The sequence below is a fragment of the Equus przewalskii genome, chromosome 14 (assembly GCF_037783145.1).
Source record: "Equus przewalskii isolate Varuska chromosome 14, EquPr2, whole genome shotgun sequence".
NCBI lineage: Eukaryota > Metazoa > Chordata > Mammalia > Perissodactyla > Equidae > Equus > Equus przewalskii.
Genome location: NC_091844.1, coordinates 36,679,571 through 36,700,192, shown reverse-complemented (window position 1 = coordinate 36,700,192; position 20,622 = coordinate 36,679,571). Strand labels below are relative to the sequence as shown.

General features: G+C 36.6%; 1 protein-coding gene and 1 long non-coding RNA gene across 9 annotated transcripts in view; one reads left to right on the top strand and one right to left on the bottom strand.

Annotated features, from left to right (window-relative positions):
• AFTPH (aftiphilin) overlaps positions 1-20,622 on the top strand; it is a 67,861-nt gene that overhangs the window by 20,585 nt on the left and 26,654 nt on the right. For all 8 annotated transcript variants that reach the window (XR_011526026.1, XR_011526027.1, XM_070572514.1 and 5 more), the window contains one exon: positions 7,265-9,222. Coding sequence is in view for 6 of the 8 variants with exons in the window: in XM_070572514.1 (XP_070428615.1) it covers positions 7,297-9,222 (1,926 nt within the window). In the remaining 2 variants the exon portion in view is untranslated. The remainder of the gene's footprint in view (positions 1-7,264; positions 9,223-20,622) is intronic.
• LOC103560880 (uncharacterized) lies at positions 535-12,330 on the bottom strand. The gene is made up of 3 exons (XR_547304.2): positions 12,244-12,330; positions 5,534-5,568; positions 535-800 (listed from the first exon to the last, which is right to left on the bottom strand). It is a non-coding gene; the product is annotated as an uncharacterized lncRNA (long non-coding RNA).

Here is a 20,622-nt window from a genome sequence, read left to right as displayed (position 1 = left end):
CACAAACACACACACAGACACGCACACACGAGTGCTTGTTTAGGTTATAAAGAAATTGGACAAGTCATTTCAGACTCCTTGTGGTATGGAGTAAATAGTCCATTAAGAAGATGAAAAAACATTTATTGAGGTTGCTTTGTGCCAGGCACAGTATTAAAGTAGCTCATCTATCCCTTTTCTTTTTTCCTGTGAAGAAGGAATAGCTATTTAAAGTCCATATTTTCTATGTAAAAAAAAAAAAAAGGTGGATTTGTCTAAGTCAAACTTAATACAGTCATTTGTTGCTTAACAACAGGGATACATTCTGAGAAATGTGTTGGTAGGCGATTTTGTCATTGTACAAACATCATAGAGTGTAGCTACACAAACCCAGATAGTATAACCTACCAGAAACCTAGGCTATGTGGTACTGATGTTATGGGACCACCATCATATATGTGGTCCTTTGTTGACCAAAACCTCATTATATGGCACATGACTGTATATAAATTCTTTATACAAATTATACTTCAGTTAAAAATTAACAAATAATACTTCAATTAACAAATTTTATTGAGTTGGCCTGGACACAGAAAAATTTTCTGGAAAGTCTCAGGTCTCTTCCACAGTGGCTGGTTGGCATTCTTGGCTGAAACTTGGGAGCAGTGGCACTCTCTTGAGTTTCTGAAGGGTGAGTTGGGCCAGAGCCCAGATCTGCTGGAGGGGAATGTGCAACCCAAGTTCTTCCCATGAGTAGATGACACAGTTTTGAGAAATATGGAAATGTTCATAGTCTAGGAGGCTGATAGAGTCTATTGCACCTAGCCGGAAAAAGAGAGAGAGTACCTTACCAAGGTGTGACAGGAAGAAAAACTACTTACTGTGTTGTTGGTTTGGTTAAAAATTTCCCGATTCAGGTCTTCGTATTTGCCTTAACATCTGAGTTTGAAATGGGCCTTGAACCAGTAAAATATTTCATTTTTCAAACAATGAAAAGTTTTAGAAACAGCATTAGGTTAACCATGAACGATTCTACTAAAACAAAAATCACAGATGGTTCTTTAAAAATAAAGTGTTATGGAAATGTAAAATGGTACAGAACTCTGGAAAATAGTTTGGCAGTTTTTTACACAACATGCACTTGCCATAAGACCCAGTAATCACACTCTTGGGCTTTTAACCCAGAGGGATGAGAACTTAGGTCTGCACAAAAACCTGTACGTAAATGTTCTTAGTATCTTATTATATACACACTATTGAAATATACTATTAGTATATATATTATTAATGTAGCATATACTATTGATGATAATGTAGAAAATAATCCGTATCTCCTTCAGTTGGTGAATTGTTGAACAAACTGTTATATCTGTACAGTGGAATACTACTCAGCAATAAAAATGATTGACCTATAAGAAAGCAGGAAAATAAAAAAGGGGGCCGGCTCCGTGGCCGAGTGGTTAAGTTCGCGCCCTCCGCTGCTGCGGCCCAGGGTTCGGATCCTGGGTGCGGACATGGCACCACTCGTCAGGCTACGTTGAGACTGCGTCCCGCATCCCACAACTAGAAGGACCTGCAACTAAGATATACAACTATTTACAGGGGGGTTTGGGAAGATAAAGCAGAAAAAAAAAAAAAAGAAGAAGATTGGGAACAGTTGTTAGCTCAGGTGCCAGTCTTTAAAAAAAAAAAAATGATTGACCTATTGATACATGCAGTAACCAGGATGGACGTTAAGGACATTATGCTGAGTGAAAGAAAGTCAACCTCAAAAAATTACATCCTGTATGATTTCATTTACATAAAGCTCTTGAAATGACAGAACTATGGAGATAGAGAACAGATTAGTGGTTGCCCAGGGGCAGGGCTAGGGTGGGCGAGTGGGGGCAGTTCTGTGTCTTGAAAGGGGTAGTAGTTACACAGATCTGTACATGGGATAAAATTGAACAGAACTATACACAAGCACAAATGAATGCAAGTTTGGGTTTTTTTAAGTGGTGAAAACTGAATAAAGTCTGTAGTCTAATAGTAATATACCAACAAGGTTATTTCCAGTTTTGCTATTGTACTAGAGCTGTATAAGATGTCCCCATTAGGGAGAGCTGGGTGAAGAGTGCACAGGACTCTACTATTTTTGCAACTTTCTGTTAAGTCTATTGTTATTTCAAAATAAAAAGGTAAAACAGTTGGGTATGTTGTATACCCCTGTTCATAGCAGCATTATTCACAATAACCAAAAAGTGGAAGCAACCCAACTGTCCATCGACAGACAATAGTATAGACTTGCAATGGAATAATATTCAGCCTCAAAAAGGATCAAATTCTAACCCATGCTACAACATGTATGAACCTTGAGGACATTATGCTAAGTGAAATAAGCCAGTCACAAAAGGATAGCCACTATGATTCTGCTTATATGAGGTACTTAGAGTAGTGAGATTTATAGAGACAGAAAGTAGAAGGGTGCTTGCAGCAGCTGAGGGAGAAGGGAAATGGGAAGTTATTGTTTAATGGGTACAGAAGATATTTTGATATTTTGGAAGATAAAAAACGTTCTAAAGATGAATGGTGGTGATGGTTGCACAACAGTGTGAATATCCTTAATGCCACTGCACTGTACACTTAAAAATGGTTAAAATGGTAAATTTTATGTTATATATATTTTGCCACAATTTAAAAGAGGCATTATTATTATATAAGTAGCAGATGTTAATTATAAAACATACATATTTAATTGCAAACGTAAATCTCCTTGAATGCTTTTAATTTTTCCACTTTTCATTTTGAAAAGATCACAAACTTATAAAAAGTTGCAAGTTCAGTACAAATAAGTTTTTTTTTTGTTTTTTGTTTTTTGGTTTTTTTAATTTTTTTTTTAAAGATTTTATTTTTTTCCTTTTTCTCCCCAACGCCCCCCAGTACATAGTTGTGTATTCTTCGTGGTGGGTTCTTCTAGTTGTGGCATGTGGGGCGCTGCCTCAGCGTGGTCTGATGAGCAGTGCCATGTCCGCGCCCAGGATTCGAACCAACAAAACACTGGGCCGCCTGCAGCGGAGCACGCGAACTTAACCACTCGGCCACGGGGCCAGCCCCACAAATAAGTTTTTTTCTGGAACAATTTGAGACTTTTACCAAGCTGATGTCCCATCTCTTCCAAAGATTTCACTGTGTATTTCCTACAACCAAGGACATTCTCTTACATAACCACAGTACTACCCTCAAAATCAAGAAATTAGCATCAACACCTTGCTGCTGTCTGATCCCTGCACTCTATTCAGGTTTCACAGTTGTCTCAATAATGACTTTTATGGAAAGGGGAGCCAGGTGAGAATCAAGTCTTGCATTTACTTGTCATATCTCTTCAGTCATCTTTAATCTGGAACAGTTCTTGAATTTCTCTTTAACTTTCATGACGTTGATATTTTTGAAGATTACAGGCCTGTTGTTTTGTGACTGTCTCTCAGTGTGAGTTTGTCTGAAGTTTCCTCATGAATCAATTCAGCTTATGTATTTTGGCAGGAATATTCCAGAAGTGATCCCATGTTCTTCTCATTGCATCTTGTCAGGTGATGCATGATTTCTATATTCCTATTACTAATGATGTTCACTTTGATCACTTGATTAAATGTTAGGCTTTGGCACTTTTTCTCTTTGTAGTTAAGTATGCTGGGCCAGCCCTGTGGTGTAGTAATTAAGTTCGCACGCTCTGTCTCGGCAGCCCGGGTTCACAGGTTCAGATCCTGGGCACAGACCTACATACCACTCATCAAGCTATGCTGTGGCAGCATCCCACATACAAAATAGAGAAAGATTGGCACAGATGTTAGTTCAAGGCCAATCTTCTGCACCAAAAAAAGATGATGATGATGATGATAATGCTTTATGTAATTAAGTATGCTGTGGGAAGGTATTTTGAAACTGCAAATGTCTTCTTCCTCATCTAACTTTCAGCTTAGTCACTTACATGTTTATATCTAAGGACTGATAATTTATTATTTTGTTCAGTGTATTATAATCTATTATTATGTTTATTTTGACATTCAAATTGTCCCAAATTTAACCAGGAGCCCCTTCAAGCTGTCTTTTTTGTCTTTTTGACATGTTCCCATCATTATGAGTGCTTTTAAATGGGGGAAAAAAGGAATCATGATATTATGGGCTACATAGTATGCTGTTTTAAGGATATAGCATAATTTAGTTAAATAATTCCATTAGAGCATTTTCTTTTACTTTTTTTGTACAGTATAGCCAGATTGCCTTCTGGCAGCCTTGTAACAATTTACACACCCACCAGCAGTGTGTGTGTACAAGTATCCTTTTCTCCACACTCTCATTAACAATCAGAGGGTATTTTTAACTTCATAATTACAAGGAAACTGTTAGAGATCAAATTAGCCTGTACAATAAACATTAGAAGGAGTTATCAGGACTCTAGACAAAGGAAGAAAATAGAGTTTATATGTATCTTTTACTAGTTTTTTGCTTTTCTCTTTAAAGCAGCATCGTAAAGAAGGTATCCCAGAACTAAAGCAGTTATTTCCTTCTTTATGATGCTGATTTCGTGAGGAAGACAGTTTAAAGTAGATATATTACAATGTAGTCTTTACTTTTCTCATGACTTGCTCATTTCTTTGAAATAACTCTCAGTGCTGACCGGTCATTGACCTCAAAGATCCTTTTCAAAATTCTGAAGTCATTCTCTACTAACCAGCTGTGTGACCTTTGGGAAAGTTGATCACCAGTAGGCCTCATGTTCCTCATTTCCAAATTAAATTATATGGTTTCTAATGTACCTTCTCCCTAAAACTGGAAGATCTTACTGAATTTTATTCTGAGAGTTGGAAGAAAGTGATTTTTTTATTAAAAATCTGCAAAACTGACTTGCAAAACTGGTTGAATTTCTTCATGTATCTAACTTGGCAACTGAATTGCAGGAAGTATTAATTCATTGTTTATGGGCTGGTTTTATTCTAGGACTTTGGTTGTTAATCCTCCCTTTGCTTTTAATGTTAAATCTGTCTTGTGGCACTTTTGACTGTTTGGTATGGAGGAAGAGAGTAACCCAGACATAGATTCCATTTAAGAATTAGAATGTTAGAAATATTAAGAATATAAGAAGAGAAGATATCATAAACTAATGAGTGTGAGAAGGATTATTCAATAAATGGGATTATGATAATTGCTTGGCTATTTAGGAAAAAAAATCACTTAGACCCTTGCTTTAGATCATACACCAAAATAAGTTCTAGACATACTAAAAATTAAATGTAAAAAACCCCTCTAAAAGTAGAAGAAAATAAAAGTGAATATTTATTAAATCCTAAGCTTATATGATAGTTAATATATACTATAAAGTTAATACAATATACATTATAGAGTTAATATATGTTAATATATAATATAGAGTTAATATGTAATTTATAAAATATATAAATATATCATGTAGAGCTTAATGAAGAAAATTAGTAATGAAAAGATCAATTGCTTTGACACCTTAAAAATTAACTTGGGCAAACAGTTTGGCAGTTTCTTATCAAGTTAAACATACACTTACCGTGTGACCCAGGATTCACATTCCTCGGTATTTATCTTAGAGAAATGAAAATTCAAGTTCATGTTACAGTCTGTACACAAATGTTCACAGCAACTATATTTGTAATTGTAAGATACAGGAAACAACCCAAATGTCCTTCAGGGAGCGAATGGAGAAATAAACTGTGGTATATCTATATAGTGGAATACTACTTAGCAATAAAAAGGAATGAACTGTGTATACATGCAACAACATGGATGGATCTCAAGGGCATTAAGCTGAGTGAAAAAAGCTAGCTTCCAAGGGTTACATATTGTATGGTTTCATTTACGTAACACTCACGAAGTAGCAAAATTATAAAGATGGAGAACAGGTAAGTGGCTGTCAAGAGTTAGGGTTTAGGGAAGGATGTGACTATTAAGGAGTTTCTTTATATAGATGAATATTATTGAACTGTTTTTGCAGCAGTTCTTATCCCGATTGTAGTGATGGTTACTCAAATCTAATCTGCACATGTGATAAAATTTCATAGAATTACGTACACGCACACACACAAAGGAAAAACTGGTGAAATCTAAACTAGGTCTGTAGCTGAGTTAATACTGTTGTACTGACATCAGTTTCCTCATTTGATCACATATTATCATTATTTACCATATTATTGGAGAAAACTGGGTGGAATATACGTGAGAACTCTGTACTATTTTTGCAAATTCTTATGAGTCCTACATGATTTCAAAATTGAAAGTTATAAAAGACTAAGCTGTGGTACATCCTGACAGTGGAATATTATTCAGTCCTATAAAGAAATGAGCTATCAAGCCATGAAAAGACATGGAGGAACCTTAGACGCGTGTCATACAATATGTGGCCTACATACTGTATTTTCTAACTGTATGACATTCCGTAAAAGGCAAGACTGTGGAGACAGTGAAAGATCAGTGGTTGTCAGGGGCAGGGGAGAGGGAGGGATGAATAGGGGAACACAGGATTTTTAGGACAGTGAAATTATGTGTAACACTATATTGGTGGATACATGTCTTTATATATTTGCCCAGACCCATAGAATGTATACCAAGAGTGAACCCTAATATAAACTGTGGACTAAGTAGTAATGATGTGTTAGTGTAGGTTCATCAGCTGTAACGAATGTACTACTCTGGTGGAGGATGTTCATAATAAAGGGGGCTCTACATGCATGGGGGTAAGGGCATACGGGATATCTCCACACCTTCTGCTGCAATTCTAAAACTGCTCTAAAAAATAAAGTCTACTAAAACAAATTAACTTGGGTCAGAAACAAACATTGAAAAGCAAAGTAAGAAAAATATTTGTAGCAATTATTAAAGATAAAATTTTCATGTCTTTTGTTTGAAAAAAACCCATATAAATCCATAAAGCAAGCCCTGAGTCCCCAATGAACAGGAAAGAGCTTAAGAGAACAAGCAAGTGCTCCAAGAGAGAATTTTGTAGATGGCCTTTTGTAAGTGTTTATTCAAAAATTTCTGGAATCCCCAAATTCAGTAGTGTACTACCAAAACCCTTGGGAGCGTACACTAGAAGAGAGAATTTTTGTTTTTCGCCGTTGTAGTATAGCTGTGTAAAGTAATCCTACCTAAGAGAAAACTTGTTTAAAAGATACAAAAGAGAGCACTGTAAATTTGCATTGTTTTGAGGTAGCTTTGAGAGAATTTTGAAAGACCTTGTTATATGTAATGTCCTCTCCAAAACAAAAATCTTTTTTTTTTTCAGGTGTAAATTAATTATTTGAAAGCAGTTGAACAATGGAGCCAGACATCATTCGAATGTACTCTTCATCCCCACCACCACTAGACAATGGAGCTGAGGATGATGATGACGATGAATTTGGGGAATTTGGTGGGTTTTCAGAAGTTAGCCCTTCTGGTGTAGGGTTTGTTGATTTTGATACACCAGATTATACTCGTCCCAAGGAAGAGTTTGTACCTTCAAACCATTTTATGCCAATTCATGATTTCTCAGAAAAAGTAGATAGCCTTACAAGCTTTAAGTCCATTAAAACTGATAATGGTAAGGACAGCACTGCTGAACTTTCTCCTCCTGTGAAAGGACAGTCTGATGTTTTACTTTCTACCACCAGCAGAGAAATAATTTCATCTAAAACTTTAGATACTTCCACTGAGGGCATAGAAAGTCCAGGAGATTTAAATAAAGTAGAGGAGCAGAGACAGAACATTGGAACACCTGAAAGTTTCTCTCCGGGAGATTTTAGAACTGATAGGAATGTTCATCAAAACAAGCAGTTAGAGAGCTGCAATGGTGAAAAGCCTCCTTGTCTGGAGATTCTAACAAATGGGTTTACAGTATTGGAAACTGTAAATCCTCAGGGAATAGATGATCTGGACACTGTAGCCGATTCAGAAGGACAAAAGCCTCTTAGCACTCATAGTACTGAGTATGATTTAGACTGTGTCCCTAGTCCTGCTGAGGAATTTGCAGATTTTGCCACATTTTCCAAAAAGGAAAGGATACAACTAGAAGAAATTGAATGTGCAGTTTTAAATGACAGAGAAGCACTAACCATTCAGGAAAACAATAAAATTAATAGAGTCAATGAACTGAGTTCTGTAAAAGACTTGTCTTTGAGTAGAAGCTTTGAAGATAAAGGAGACACTGATGGAGAGGATCAGGTTTATGTTTCAGAAATAAGCCTAATGAGTACCAGAGGTTTCAGTACTGAAAAACAAGGCCTTGTAACACTGCAACAGGATGAATTTTTAAATTCAAGTGTTCAGTCAGAGGCTTGGAGTTTGGTAGACTCAGCTGATAATTCAGAGGCCAGGAGAGAACAATATGAAACTGAGGAAAAACTTGATTTATTTACTTCTAAATGTGCTGACCTATGCATGGATTCTATTAAAACTTCTGATGCTGATGATGAAGTTGGTTCTTCCAAAGAAGAAAGTAGAAAGTTTACTGATTCCCAAAGCCCCAGCATTGATCCTACAGAAGAAAATGTTTTGGATGATTCTATAAGTGTAAAAAATGGTGATAGTAGTAGCGACTTTGTGACTTGCAATGATACTAATGAGGATGATTTTGGTGACTTTGGCACAGCCAGTGGCACAACTCCATCTCTCGTTGCTGGTACTCAAGATTCAATGAGTGATGTCACTTTTGAAGAGTCCTCAGAGCACTTTCCACATTTTAGTGAACCAGGTGATGACTTTGGAGAATTTGGGGATACAAATGCTCTTTCTTGCCAAGAGGAAGTTATATTTACTGAGTCAGACCTAAAACAGACTTCTGATAGTTTATCAGAGGGATGTAAGTTGGCAAGAAGGTCTACTGGGATAGGCATTGAACCTGTTTCAAAACTGAAAATTGGGCAAGAAGGTGAGTTTGGAGATTTTGATTCTGTGCCAAATATTCAAGATGACTGCACTGCTTATCAAGACTCTGATGATTTTGCGGACTTCAGTTCAGCTGGTCCTAGCCAAGTTGTAGATTGGAATGCATTTGAAGATGGACAGAAAGATAGTTCCTCTTGGGCTGCTTTTGGAGACCAGCAGGCTGCCGAATCTCATCATCGAAAGGAAGCCTGGCAGTCACATAGGACAGATGAAAAGATTGATACTCCCGGAACCCCCAAAACCCACAGTGTCTCTTTAGCAACTTCCAAAGGAGCAGTTGCTGGTGGCCATTTACAGGAAACAGCCACTTCAGTTCAGGTATTTACTGATTTTCTCTATTTTGTATAACATATTAATTGCTGTGGAGGCTTCTAATTCAGCTTTTCAAAAAATAAATTGGGTCTCTGTTGAAGGAGTCTTTATGATATATGATGCTTGCCTGATTTGTAGATTAATTAAATTTTTCACCACCCTTTGGTAAACTTTAAATAGACAGTTCTATAATAATGCCTGTTAATATTTTTCTTTATGAGCCAACCCTGATGGCCTAGTGGTTAAAGTTTGGCACACTCCACTTCAGTGGCCTGGGTTCAGTTCCCGGGTGCGGAACCATATCACTTGTCTGTCAGTAGCCATTCTGTGGTAGCAACTCACATTAGCAGAACTCGAAGGACTTATAACTAGAATATACAACTATGTACTGGGGCTTTGGGGAGGAAAAATAAAGAGAGAGGAAGATTGGCAAAAGATGTTAGCTCAGGGTGAATCTTTCCCAGAAGAAAAAAAATTATTCTTTTAAAAAACAGATTTTTGTATATTGGGGCCAGCCCGGTGGCACAGCGGTTAGTTCACAGGTTCCACTTTGGTGGCCTGGCATTCACCGGTTCAGATCCCAGGTGTGGACATGGCACCACTTGGCAAGCCATGCTGTGGCAGGCATCCCACATATAAAGTGGAGGAAGATGGGCACTTTCCTCAAAAAGAAAAAAAGATTTTTCTATATCTCAATGAGTTTCTTTAATATTTACAGAAATTCACAAACTTGGTTTTTTGACGAATATAAATACAACTTATGTAAAAATTCATTAATTAGCTAATTAACTATTCCGGTGAATCCTTCAGTTTTTACCTTTACAGTGATTTTAAAAGAAGGTTACACTGAAATTTAGAAGGCGTTTTTTAAGCTTCAGAAAATTGTGTCTCTTAATTTTGTCTATTGAATACCTAGGAAATTGAAGTATAATTCCCATTGCAGGAGACAGCAGGCAGAATTTGAAACCTCACCCTGTGCTAAAGCCTATACGGCATTGAAGGTTAGAAAAAGAATTTGAAAAAAGCAGCTGTGGAGCTCATAATTTAACAGCTACTAAAAGACCTGTGGTGAGGGTATAAGACAGATTAAAGTTTAGACCTAGAACAAGCAACAGCCATAGGTTGACTCATCGTGGCTATATTTATTTGCTTATAATTTCTTGCGAATGTACATTTATGTTTACTGTTCTCAGGGAGTAAGTATGTCAGGGAGAATATTTTTGCCCCCAGCTCCTGTACTTTATCCTTTTCTAGTTCAGACTCTTTCAGAGAAGATTCGTTAAGATTGATTTTGACCTGAAGTCGCCCCTAGAGGTGCAGCTTGACATCCAGGTTGTTCCCAGCCCTGAGTTGTACCCTGTGCTAAATTTAACCTTTCCTCAACCCCAGGGATGTGGAAGAGAGCACTCCCTTGAAAATCATTGCTTTACACTGACAACTGATATATATAACACTTGGTCCACAGGCTTACTTTAAGGGTACCTATAATAAAGTCAGAATCTACAAACTCTACTTCTCCAGTTATCTTTTGTTCTAAGCAAACCTTTTTCAATTGGAAATACTTCCAAAGTCTGTGTTAATTTAAATGTTTATACATCATGCTTTGATGCCTTTGATACATTAAGATATTGTAGAAATTATCTTATTACCAGTTGGTGTGCCCAGCTAATCACTTTTCACTTGACTATGAGTGTCCGAATAGCTTAATTTACTAATTCAGTTTTTACATGGTTTGGCTAATGTATTATTCCTGTTGAGTAATTTATTATTGAGGGAGAAGCTTGCAATTTTAAACAAGGAGTGTTCTAATTATATAATGCAAAGAGAAGGCTGTTAGTTTTGACCTAATCCTTTCTCTATTTAGTTTCATCTTACTGGAGTATAGGGTGACACCAGTATTGGATGATCTTTAATTTATAGCCTTAGAACTTTTAACATCAATAATGAATTTTTAAATGTATGACCACTTCGAAAAGGAAATTTTTGCATCACACAAGTTGATTGAAGTTACAAATAATTTGATAACTGGATATAGGAGGTAATAAAGTATATAGGCTTTATGGAATCGTACAGAGCTGAGTTTAAATCTTGACTCAGCCTCGCAGAAGCTTTCTGATTTTTGGACAGGTTACTTCTGAACTCAGTTGTCTGTAAAACAGAGGTAAAATCTACTTCAGAGGACTTTTGTAAGGTAAAAATGACAGTAAACTTTAAAATGAACAAAAAAATACTGAAAAATAAGAATTTTGTAGTATGATTCTATTTTGTAAAAATAAAACAAAAACTGTATAGATGTGGCAAGATGGCTTAAGACTTCTTGAGATTTGTTTGGCTCAGTCCTCAGGCTTCTATTTCTGTTGAATGGGTTATATAAAATGAGTAGAAGTTGGAAATAGATGTTGGAAAGGAGAAACTGCTGGAATGCACTGAAGGAGAAGTTTGAAAGGAAGTTGAGGTAGGGAAATAGCTAAGCCCTGCTGAGTAAGTGACTGAGTTGGAAGTGACATTCGTTCTTATCATGCTGTTGTGAAGGAGGCTTGTGCCCTGCAGTTTCTTCCTTTTCCAGAATCTGCTGGAAAAGTACATTAGTCTTCTAGAAGATGATTAGATTCATTAATTTTTTTTCCTGAGGAAGATTAGCCCTGAGGTAACATGTATTGCTACACTTCCTCTTTTTTTTTTTTCTTTTTTTTGCTTGAGGAAGGTTAGCCCTGAGCTAACATCTGTGCCAGTCTTCTTCCCCTTTGTATGTGGGTTGACACCACAACATGGCTGACTAGTGGTCCACTAGTGCAGGTCCACGCCCAAGATCCAAATTGGCTAACCCCAGCCGACGCAGAATGTGCCACACTTGACCACTATGCCATGGGGCCAGCCCCAAGATTTATTAATATTTTTCTTAAAATATTTCTCCTAGTTGCTACAGTGTTGGAGACAACACAGAAATCCTCACATATTAATAACAGTAATAAACGTTAGGTTTTTTAATGTTAAATTTAAAAATTATTTATTCCTGTTGAATTTTACCTGGATGCAACAATTCTGTCTTGAACAGAGTGCCATTGAGTGGTTTTGTCCAAATCCTGCTTTGACAGAATGTTGTAAGAGTCTTTTAGAATTCAGAGCTCAGTTAATTCAATTAAACAAACATGGGGAACAGTTCTTTGTTTTGTGAAGTCAGACAAATGCTCTAGTTGTCATTTCAGAATTCTTCTACTTTTCACTATTTTTGGTATGTGACATTGTGACGTTTTTAAGGAAGATTAGCCCTGAGCTAACTGCTGCCAATCCTCCTCTTTTTGCTGAGGAAGACTGGCCCTGAGCTAACATCCATGCCCATCTTCCTCTAGTTTATATGTGAGACGCCTGCCACAGCATGGCTTGCCAAGTGGTGCCATGTCTGCACCCAGGATCCAAACCAGTGAAGCCTGGGCCGCCAAAGCAGAACGTGCACACTTAACCACTATGCCACCGGGCTGGCCCCTGGTCCATATTTTTTAGTACTTTCTTTTTTTCAGCCTACCAAAAGGGTATCTTAACATTTGAATAAAGTAAATCTTCCTTGGCTCAAGAGACAATCAATTATTATAGCTTTACAGCAATAATTTGTTACTTAGGTAGGGAAAAGTCAACCAAGAAGAAACCTTTCAAATTTATAAAATGTTCTTAGTCAAACTAATTCTCAGATGTGAGTCCAGCAAACCTCAAAGGTTTCAAGCCTTGATGTAAAAGCCTTGACTATGTAAAAGTACATGACCATTTATTGAGAAGTATTCTTCCCCTTCAGTAAATATTTTTTTCTGAGAACCCAGAGTTCAGTATATTTCATCCTTTTGTTAACATTCTTATAAATTGTAAAGAAAAGCAAGTAGTGGTATCTCTGTTGTACAAATTAGGAAGAGGTCAAAACTCTTCTTCACTTTTTGGGCTAAGATTTAAAACAAAACAAAATGATGACAACAAAAAACAAAATGCTCCTTACTTTTAAAGCATTCCTTTTTTCTAAAAGACCATTATGTATATTTTTTGAACAGTTTTCTTTCTTTTTTTTAACCTGCTAATGTTTCAGAAAAGAACCTTGATTGGAATAGCCAAGATGACTTTTTCTTAGATGTATGGTAAAGGAGATAATGTCATAAGCACTGCATTTAACTCTTGAGCTTTTGTAAAATTTAAGAAATATTACTCTGGACCTTATTTGAGAATTTAGGTAAATGGTAAGTAATCTCTTTATATTAATTGGCTATAGAAAAGGAAGCTACGAGTCATTTTTTCTTATTAGCCGTCTAATTGATACTGCTACTGGGAAAATGTTATTAGATGAAGGTTTGTTTTGAGAGCTTTAAAAATTAGGAGTATCACAAAGAGTAAAAAGAAGAGAATCACTAATACTTTGTCTTATGTTATTTTGAGACTAAGTTATTGGTTTGTTCACCAGAAAGTCAGCATTCTCAAACTGAGTGTAACTAGTCCTATATTTTCACCTTCATTTATTTAATCATCTGCCTAAGATTTGTGCAAGTTTTCCTTTCTGTGGGTGAACACAACTTACGACTGAACACAGAAGTAAGCAACAAAAATAAGTCCTGGGGATGTAATGTACGACATGGCGACTATAGTTAGTAATATTGTTTACTATATTTGAAAATTGCTAAGAGAATAGGTATTAAAAGTTCTCATCACAGGAAAAAAAATTTGTGACTATGTGTGATGATGGATGTTAACTAGACTTATGGTGGTGATCATTTTGCATTATATTCATATATTGAATCATTATTGTTGTACACTTAAAACAAATATAATGTTATATGTCAAGTATATCTCAATTTTTTAAAAAAAGAAAGAAATTAAGATTTTGACCTGATAGTTCTTTGCTTATTTGAAGTATTTTGGATAGGAATACCTTTTGTTATTTTTCCCTCAGAAAATCTGAAATTCTAGTTTTTAATTCCAAAATAGATAGAAATACTTTATTAAATGTATCCAGTAATTGTGCAAAGGGGGCAAACCATCTTTTTAGAGCATGATGAATATTACAATTGGTCACTCTTCTTATATAGCTTGAAGTGGGGGATTGATAAGTATACAGTTATAGATTGTACTTGATATGTTACTTAATATTTCATGGTGATGAGGCATAAGGTATCCTCTTAAATGGAAGGTTAAGTTACCGGTGGATTTTATGTTTCTTCTAAACTTCCACTTAAGAGCAAGACCTAACTAATGCTATCAATATTAAAAACTATTCACATTAGTCAAGTTCTGTTCCTAAGGAAGAAAGGAAAACTAACTAGAAATATCTTGAAGGAATTTTAGGAATTACCTTAAGTACAAGATGCTTTGAAGGAGCTATGCGTTTGAGTGGCATAAGAACCAGAATCTAGGATCCTGGGTGCTGGTCTTACACAGCCTTTTGGGAAACTGAATGAGACTCTCAACACTTAATCTTTTTATACTCCAATGTAGTCATTTATGAAATAGAGGTGTATTAGTCAGGGTTCTCCAGAGAAATAGAACCAGGAGGATGGATTAAGGAGAGAAGATTTATTATAAGGAAGTGGCTCATGCAATTATGGCAGCTGAGAAGTCCCAGGATCTACACTCCACAAGCTGTCTTCAGTTGATTGGATGAGGCCTACCCATATTAGGGAAGACAGTCTGCTTTACTCAGTCTACCAATTCAAACGTTAATCTCATCCAGAAACGCCTTCGAAGGCATGCCCAGAACAATGTTTGACCAAAGGTTGCCTGGGCACCTCATGGCCCAGTCAAGTTGACACATAAAATTACCCATCACAAGAGGGAACACCATATATTCATATATAGCTTTCAGGATTTTTAGAAGAGTTGTAACTTGTTTGTGACTCAGGCATACCAGTTAGGAAGCTCCGTATTAGGTAATATATGAGAAATGAGAAAATTGGGAAAGATTGAAAGATGCTATAAAAGCCACTGTACCTTTGGAGAGTAGTATAGCCAAAGCCACATATGACTTTTGTGAGCCCTTTCCCCATAAAGAGATTTAAAATTCTACTTTATAACTTACTATAAAGATGACAATGTTAATATTAGCTATTAAAACATTTTTGCGAACCCCTAAAATTATTGTGAGCCCTAGGCACTACACCTACTGCATAAGTTGGCCCGGGGTATAGTATGCTGCTTAAAAGCCAGGCTCCTGAGTTGCGCTGCTAGATTCAGACCCAGGTTCAGCACTGACTTGCATTAGCCACTTCTCTGAACCTCAGATTTAGAGAATAGTATTAGTACTTTCTTCAAAACTCTCATTATGAAGATAAAATGAAATTGTGCATGTAAAAGTGCTTAGCTCCGTGCCTTGCACATAATACATGCTCAATAAATATTAGCTGTTACTGAATCACCTCAGAAACAAACTTCTTGGAAAATGGTCTTCAAAGGTATAAGAAATATCGTTGCCAAATGAATTTTTTGGTGAATATCAGAAAGTAAAAGGGGGACAAATGAGAATTCGGGTGGGAATACCCCCAATTCTGACTATGTACTCACCTGTCAAATTATTTTGATAGCAGATCTGCTGCTTTGGGCTAGTTTCCCATCTCAGGATAGTTTTGACAGCTAGGATCTCTTCTGAGCACAAGTGCTCTTCTGTGCAAGCAGCAGACCTCCTGCTGTGGCTTTGCAGCACGGACACGAATAGAGGAAAGAAAAAGGGAGTCTGACACTTGCCTTAAAGAGCATTTGACTTTCAACCCTACATGTATCAGAGCCCCCTGTTCTTAAAATGTTTAATGGCCAGATGTGCTGCTGTTTGCTGGACATAGAATTTGATACCTGTATGAATTGAAGGACATGACTGAGCTATATAAACAGGTATTCCCCTACCAGTCACCAGTTTCCTAACCCCAAATTCAAGGGAGAACTGATGACGATTTTTCTGCTTTAACTTTGGAGTTGAAGGTGTTTAAAATTCAAGTAATTGGATATTATTTTATTTAGTTACTATTTTAACCACAGCCAAATATTAAGTATGCTAAGTGCACACTTATTTGTTACCCTCACATTAATTCAGAGTGCAGCACTGACTCTTCAGTAAAAATTTACAATTTGCTTTGTTGAAAACTATGAATTGTAGTGTTAGAAGAAATAATTTGCTTTTTTAAATGTAGTCACCACCTTGGCAGTTAACAGTTGAATCCCTAATATCTAATGAATATCTAATGGCTAGAAATGTTTGAAAAACCATAAAAAGTGGGTAAAAGCATGATTTGATGAAAAGAAAGTGGGCTCTAGAGTCAGACTTTGGATCAAATCCTTACTGTGCACCATCCCAGCGTGAGACTGTGCTTATCTTAATCTGCTTGAGCTTTAGTTTCTCCGTCAGTGATATTGAAACAATTATATTATCATTCAGGGTTTATTTTAGAAGATTCATCAAGTAATACATGTAGAGCCTCAAGCATAGTAACCAGTACATAAGGGCATTCAGCTATCATTTAGACATATTATAATTATATAAATATATCCAACCTATGTACAACAGGGATTTAGATGGCTTACAATAAGATATACGTTTGTAAGTAAAACAAATATGCCCCCTGCAGTCTTAAATAAAAATGAAGTGCTTTTTTTTCCCTAATCTAGTGCGCATTTAGTTAACATTCCTGTATCAACTATATGCAGGAACCTATGTACTGGGGAGTCAAGATAAGACATAGTCCCTGCCCTCGAAGCTCCTGTGATTTTTAGAAACTAAACTTAGAACTGCTTTGATAACAACATAATATAGTGATTAAGAGCACAGACTGTGAGGCTATGCTTCCTAGGTTAGGATTCGGCCTCTTCGTGTAATATTCATGTGACTGTGGGCAAGTTAACTTAACCTCTCAGTGTTCCATTTTTCTCATCTAGAAAATGGGGATGGGGCTGGGCCCATGACATAGTGGTTAAGTTTGGGGCACTTCACTTTGGCAGCCCAAGTTCACGTGTTCAGGTCTTGGCTGCAGACCTACACCACTCATCAGCCATGCTGTGGCAGCAACCCACATAAAAAGTGGAGGAAGACTGGGACAGATGTTAGCTCAGGGCGCATCTTCCTCAAGCAAACCAAAAAAAAAGGAAAGTTGGCAACAGATGTTAGCTCAGGGCTAATCTTCCTCAGCAAAAAAAATAATAAAAGAAAATGGGGATAATAATATTACTGTTACCTCCTTCATCTGGTTCTTATGCAACTTAAATGAGCTCATATTTGTAAAGCATGTAGATTAATGCCTGACACATGGTAAGCACTATGTAAGTGTTCAATAAGAACCATAATGCACCATATCAGGCTTTTGCAGTTTCTGTCTGTGTTTCAGACAACATCTTTTGGTCTTTTGCTGAATTTCAGCCCTCACTTCCCTGCACTGGGTTATACTGATATTGTTTACTTTCTGTATGCTGCCTTATCGGCCTAGGAAAACTAGAGTTCAGCCAGTCTGACTTTACCACTAATTCCAAGTAATAAAATAATATCTTTTGGAATTGAACATCTAATACAAGTCCAAATATACTGTAACATGTTAATCAACCTCACTATTCAGTTTATATCTTCTTTTTCTGAGTTAATCAGCTACAAGTAGTTTAAAAACTGAGCGGTGCTCCCATTTAATCAAAACCAGAAGCAGATTTTTTATTATAGCTAGATACACTCCATATAAAAACAAGAGTTCATCTAAGCAAGTTAATATAAATAAAATTTTTTATTCATGCACAGTAGAATAAATCCAAGTTTAAATAATATTTTACTTTATTGACTCTAGTTTTGATGTGCTATTAATTTTGTTACTGATTTGGTTTAAGGCTGTTACATATATTAAACTATCCTGGCTGATAGTGTTGAGGAAAAAATTGTATATATTTTAAAACAGTTAAAATCCTTTAATAATTTCTTAAAAACGAAAAACTCAATACCTCTACCAATGTCACAGTTTTGATATACCTTTTATATCATGCTCAAATTTTATGCTCGAGAGGAATGATTTTTTTTTTAATTTAATGTCTGATTATAATCTGTTTTGGAAAATCTGTTTCTTGAAAGAAACCTGTTTGGTCACAAGACAAGCTGTTCTCGCAGTAGGTTGTTGAACTTCTCTTCTGAGCGTTTTTAGTCATATTCTTCTACCTGTTCTACTTACCAAGTTACTTGGACTGTGTTCCATCACATTTTCGAACTTTCAACTTCAGTGCGCTTCTTGGGAAGTAAAGCAGTCTTAAACACACCTAAAGCATGGCTTACACACTTTGTATTTCATAACATGATCAAGATTTAAGTCACAAATAAGTCAACCAAAATCTTCATCGATTTCCAAAGTTCAAAATCCACAAGCAGTGGCAGTAACAGGTTCTATTTATACAGTGGCTCTTAAGGATAGATATTTTTAAATTAGATACTTCTTTTCCAACTCCATAGGAGAATCAGGGAGGATGCAAAATACTTGGATTATTTAATTTCTTGTTGTAATATGGTAGAAATTGGTAGAGTAAGACAAATATTTTCATAATGCTTTAGAATGCTAAATAGTGGTAGAGAAACATCCTTAGTGAGATTTGAACCTAGTTTTGACATTTATTTTATTCCCTGGCAGGCTACTGTGTCCATGTGTATCATCTATACACTAACAATAGTAGTGATACAAGCTACCCCTTCTTGAGCAGGCACTGAGTGCCAAGTATTTAATCTTCTAATTTGTTATCCACTGTGTGAGGTAGGCCCTGAAATCTCCAGTTTATAACTGCAGAAACTGAGTCTCAGCCTCTTGGGTTCACAGTTCTCTATTGAAGTGTTGTAATTACATCAAGCATTTGCTTACTGGAATGAGCTAGGAGTAAATGAGATTTGGCATTGCTTACTGTCGTGAACAAGATAGTAGTAGGAAACTCTTTTTTCTTTTTTTTTTTTTTAAAGATTTTATTTTTTCCTTTTTCTCCCCAAAGCCCCCCCAGTACATAGTTGTGTATTCTTCGTTGTGGGTTCTTCTAGTTGTGGCATGTGGGACGCTGCCTCAGCGTGGTCTGAGGAGCAGTGCCATGTCCGCGCCCAGGATTCGAACTAACGAAACACTGGGCCGCCTGCAGCGGAGCGCGCGAACTTAACCACTCGGCCACGGGGCCAGCCCCAGGAAACTCTTTTTAGAGGATGCCCTTTTACCATCAAACTGGTTTTGTGGCTAGTTGGAAATTGATAAAGTTTTAAAAGTAAAATGACAGAGGAAACTTAATTTTAATCAAAATCTTTGTTAATTCTATTAGCTGCTTTCTTGTTGAATTGCTGGAGTTCCTCCTTGTGCTGGGCAGTGCTTTTCAATTAGTGGATTCTGGTTATTTGAATCTCTGTTATTTATTTGTTACTCCACCTCAGGGATCTGCAAACTGTGGCCTACGAGGCAAATCTATCCTGCTGCCTGTTGTAGTAATAAGGTTTCATCAGAACACACCCACACTTATTGTTGATGGATGGCCTGCAAAGCTGAAAATATGTACTATCTGGCCCTGTATAGAGAAAATTGCCGACCTGCTCTACCTCCCTCAAAGGATTTGAAGCAATTGAATGTCATGTCTAATCCTAAAGACATATGGAACTTTCTTTTAAAGTTTCCATGTAATTTATATTCTTTATGAGAAAAGATTGGGGAAGAAGTAAAAAAATTGAGGTGATTAGCTTTAATGCCATGTTCTGTTTCCTCAAGGTTTTTTTTGCTCAAGAATTTGCTCCCTGGTGTACCAAAGAGTGGGTGGCTCTGTGTAGTATTGGCCAAATGATTCAGTGTGCTTTGGGGTCATTTCTTTTTTCCTTTGACAAATATTTTTTCTGTCCCGTTAAAAGGATAACAAAGAGGATACAAGAAAGATTCTATTTTAATTTGCAGAGAAATAAAATTTGGTCATATGTGAGTTTTTGTTTACATTCCCTGCCCAGGAGGAGCCAACGCTTATCATGTTTCCAATTAGATGGTTATCCGATCCCTTTAAAAGTAGTATCTGTCCATTCCCTCTGTTGAAGCAGGTAAGTGGGATCCCCTTGACACACTCAGGTTTCACAAGCCTTGGGATCTTGAGTCTCCTCTTGACTGTAGGTTTCATAATTCATACTGAGAACCTTTTCCCATATCACACACATGAATATAATGAAAGTGTTAGAATACCTTTTGCAGAGATAGCAGAAGAGTACCCTGAGACTAATTATGCAGTGTGAAGTTTTTTGCTCTGATACTGCTTCCGAAAGAGAGATTTTAGTTTGGAAAATACTTTGGTGAAAATTTTTCCTTTTGTTTTTCATTTTCCTGTTTGCTGACTATACTAAACAACAGAAATCCAACGTTGTTGTTATTTGGCAGGAAGTACCACCATGCTGTGGCATTTCCTTGTACGCTGGGTGTCATTTCAGTA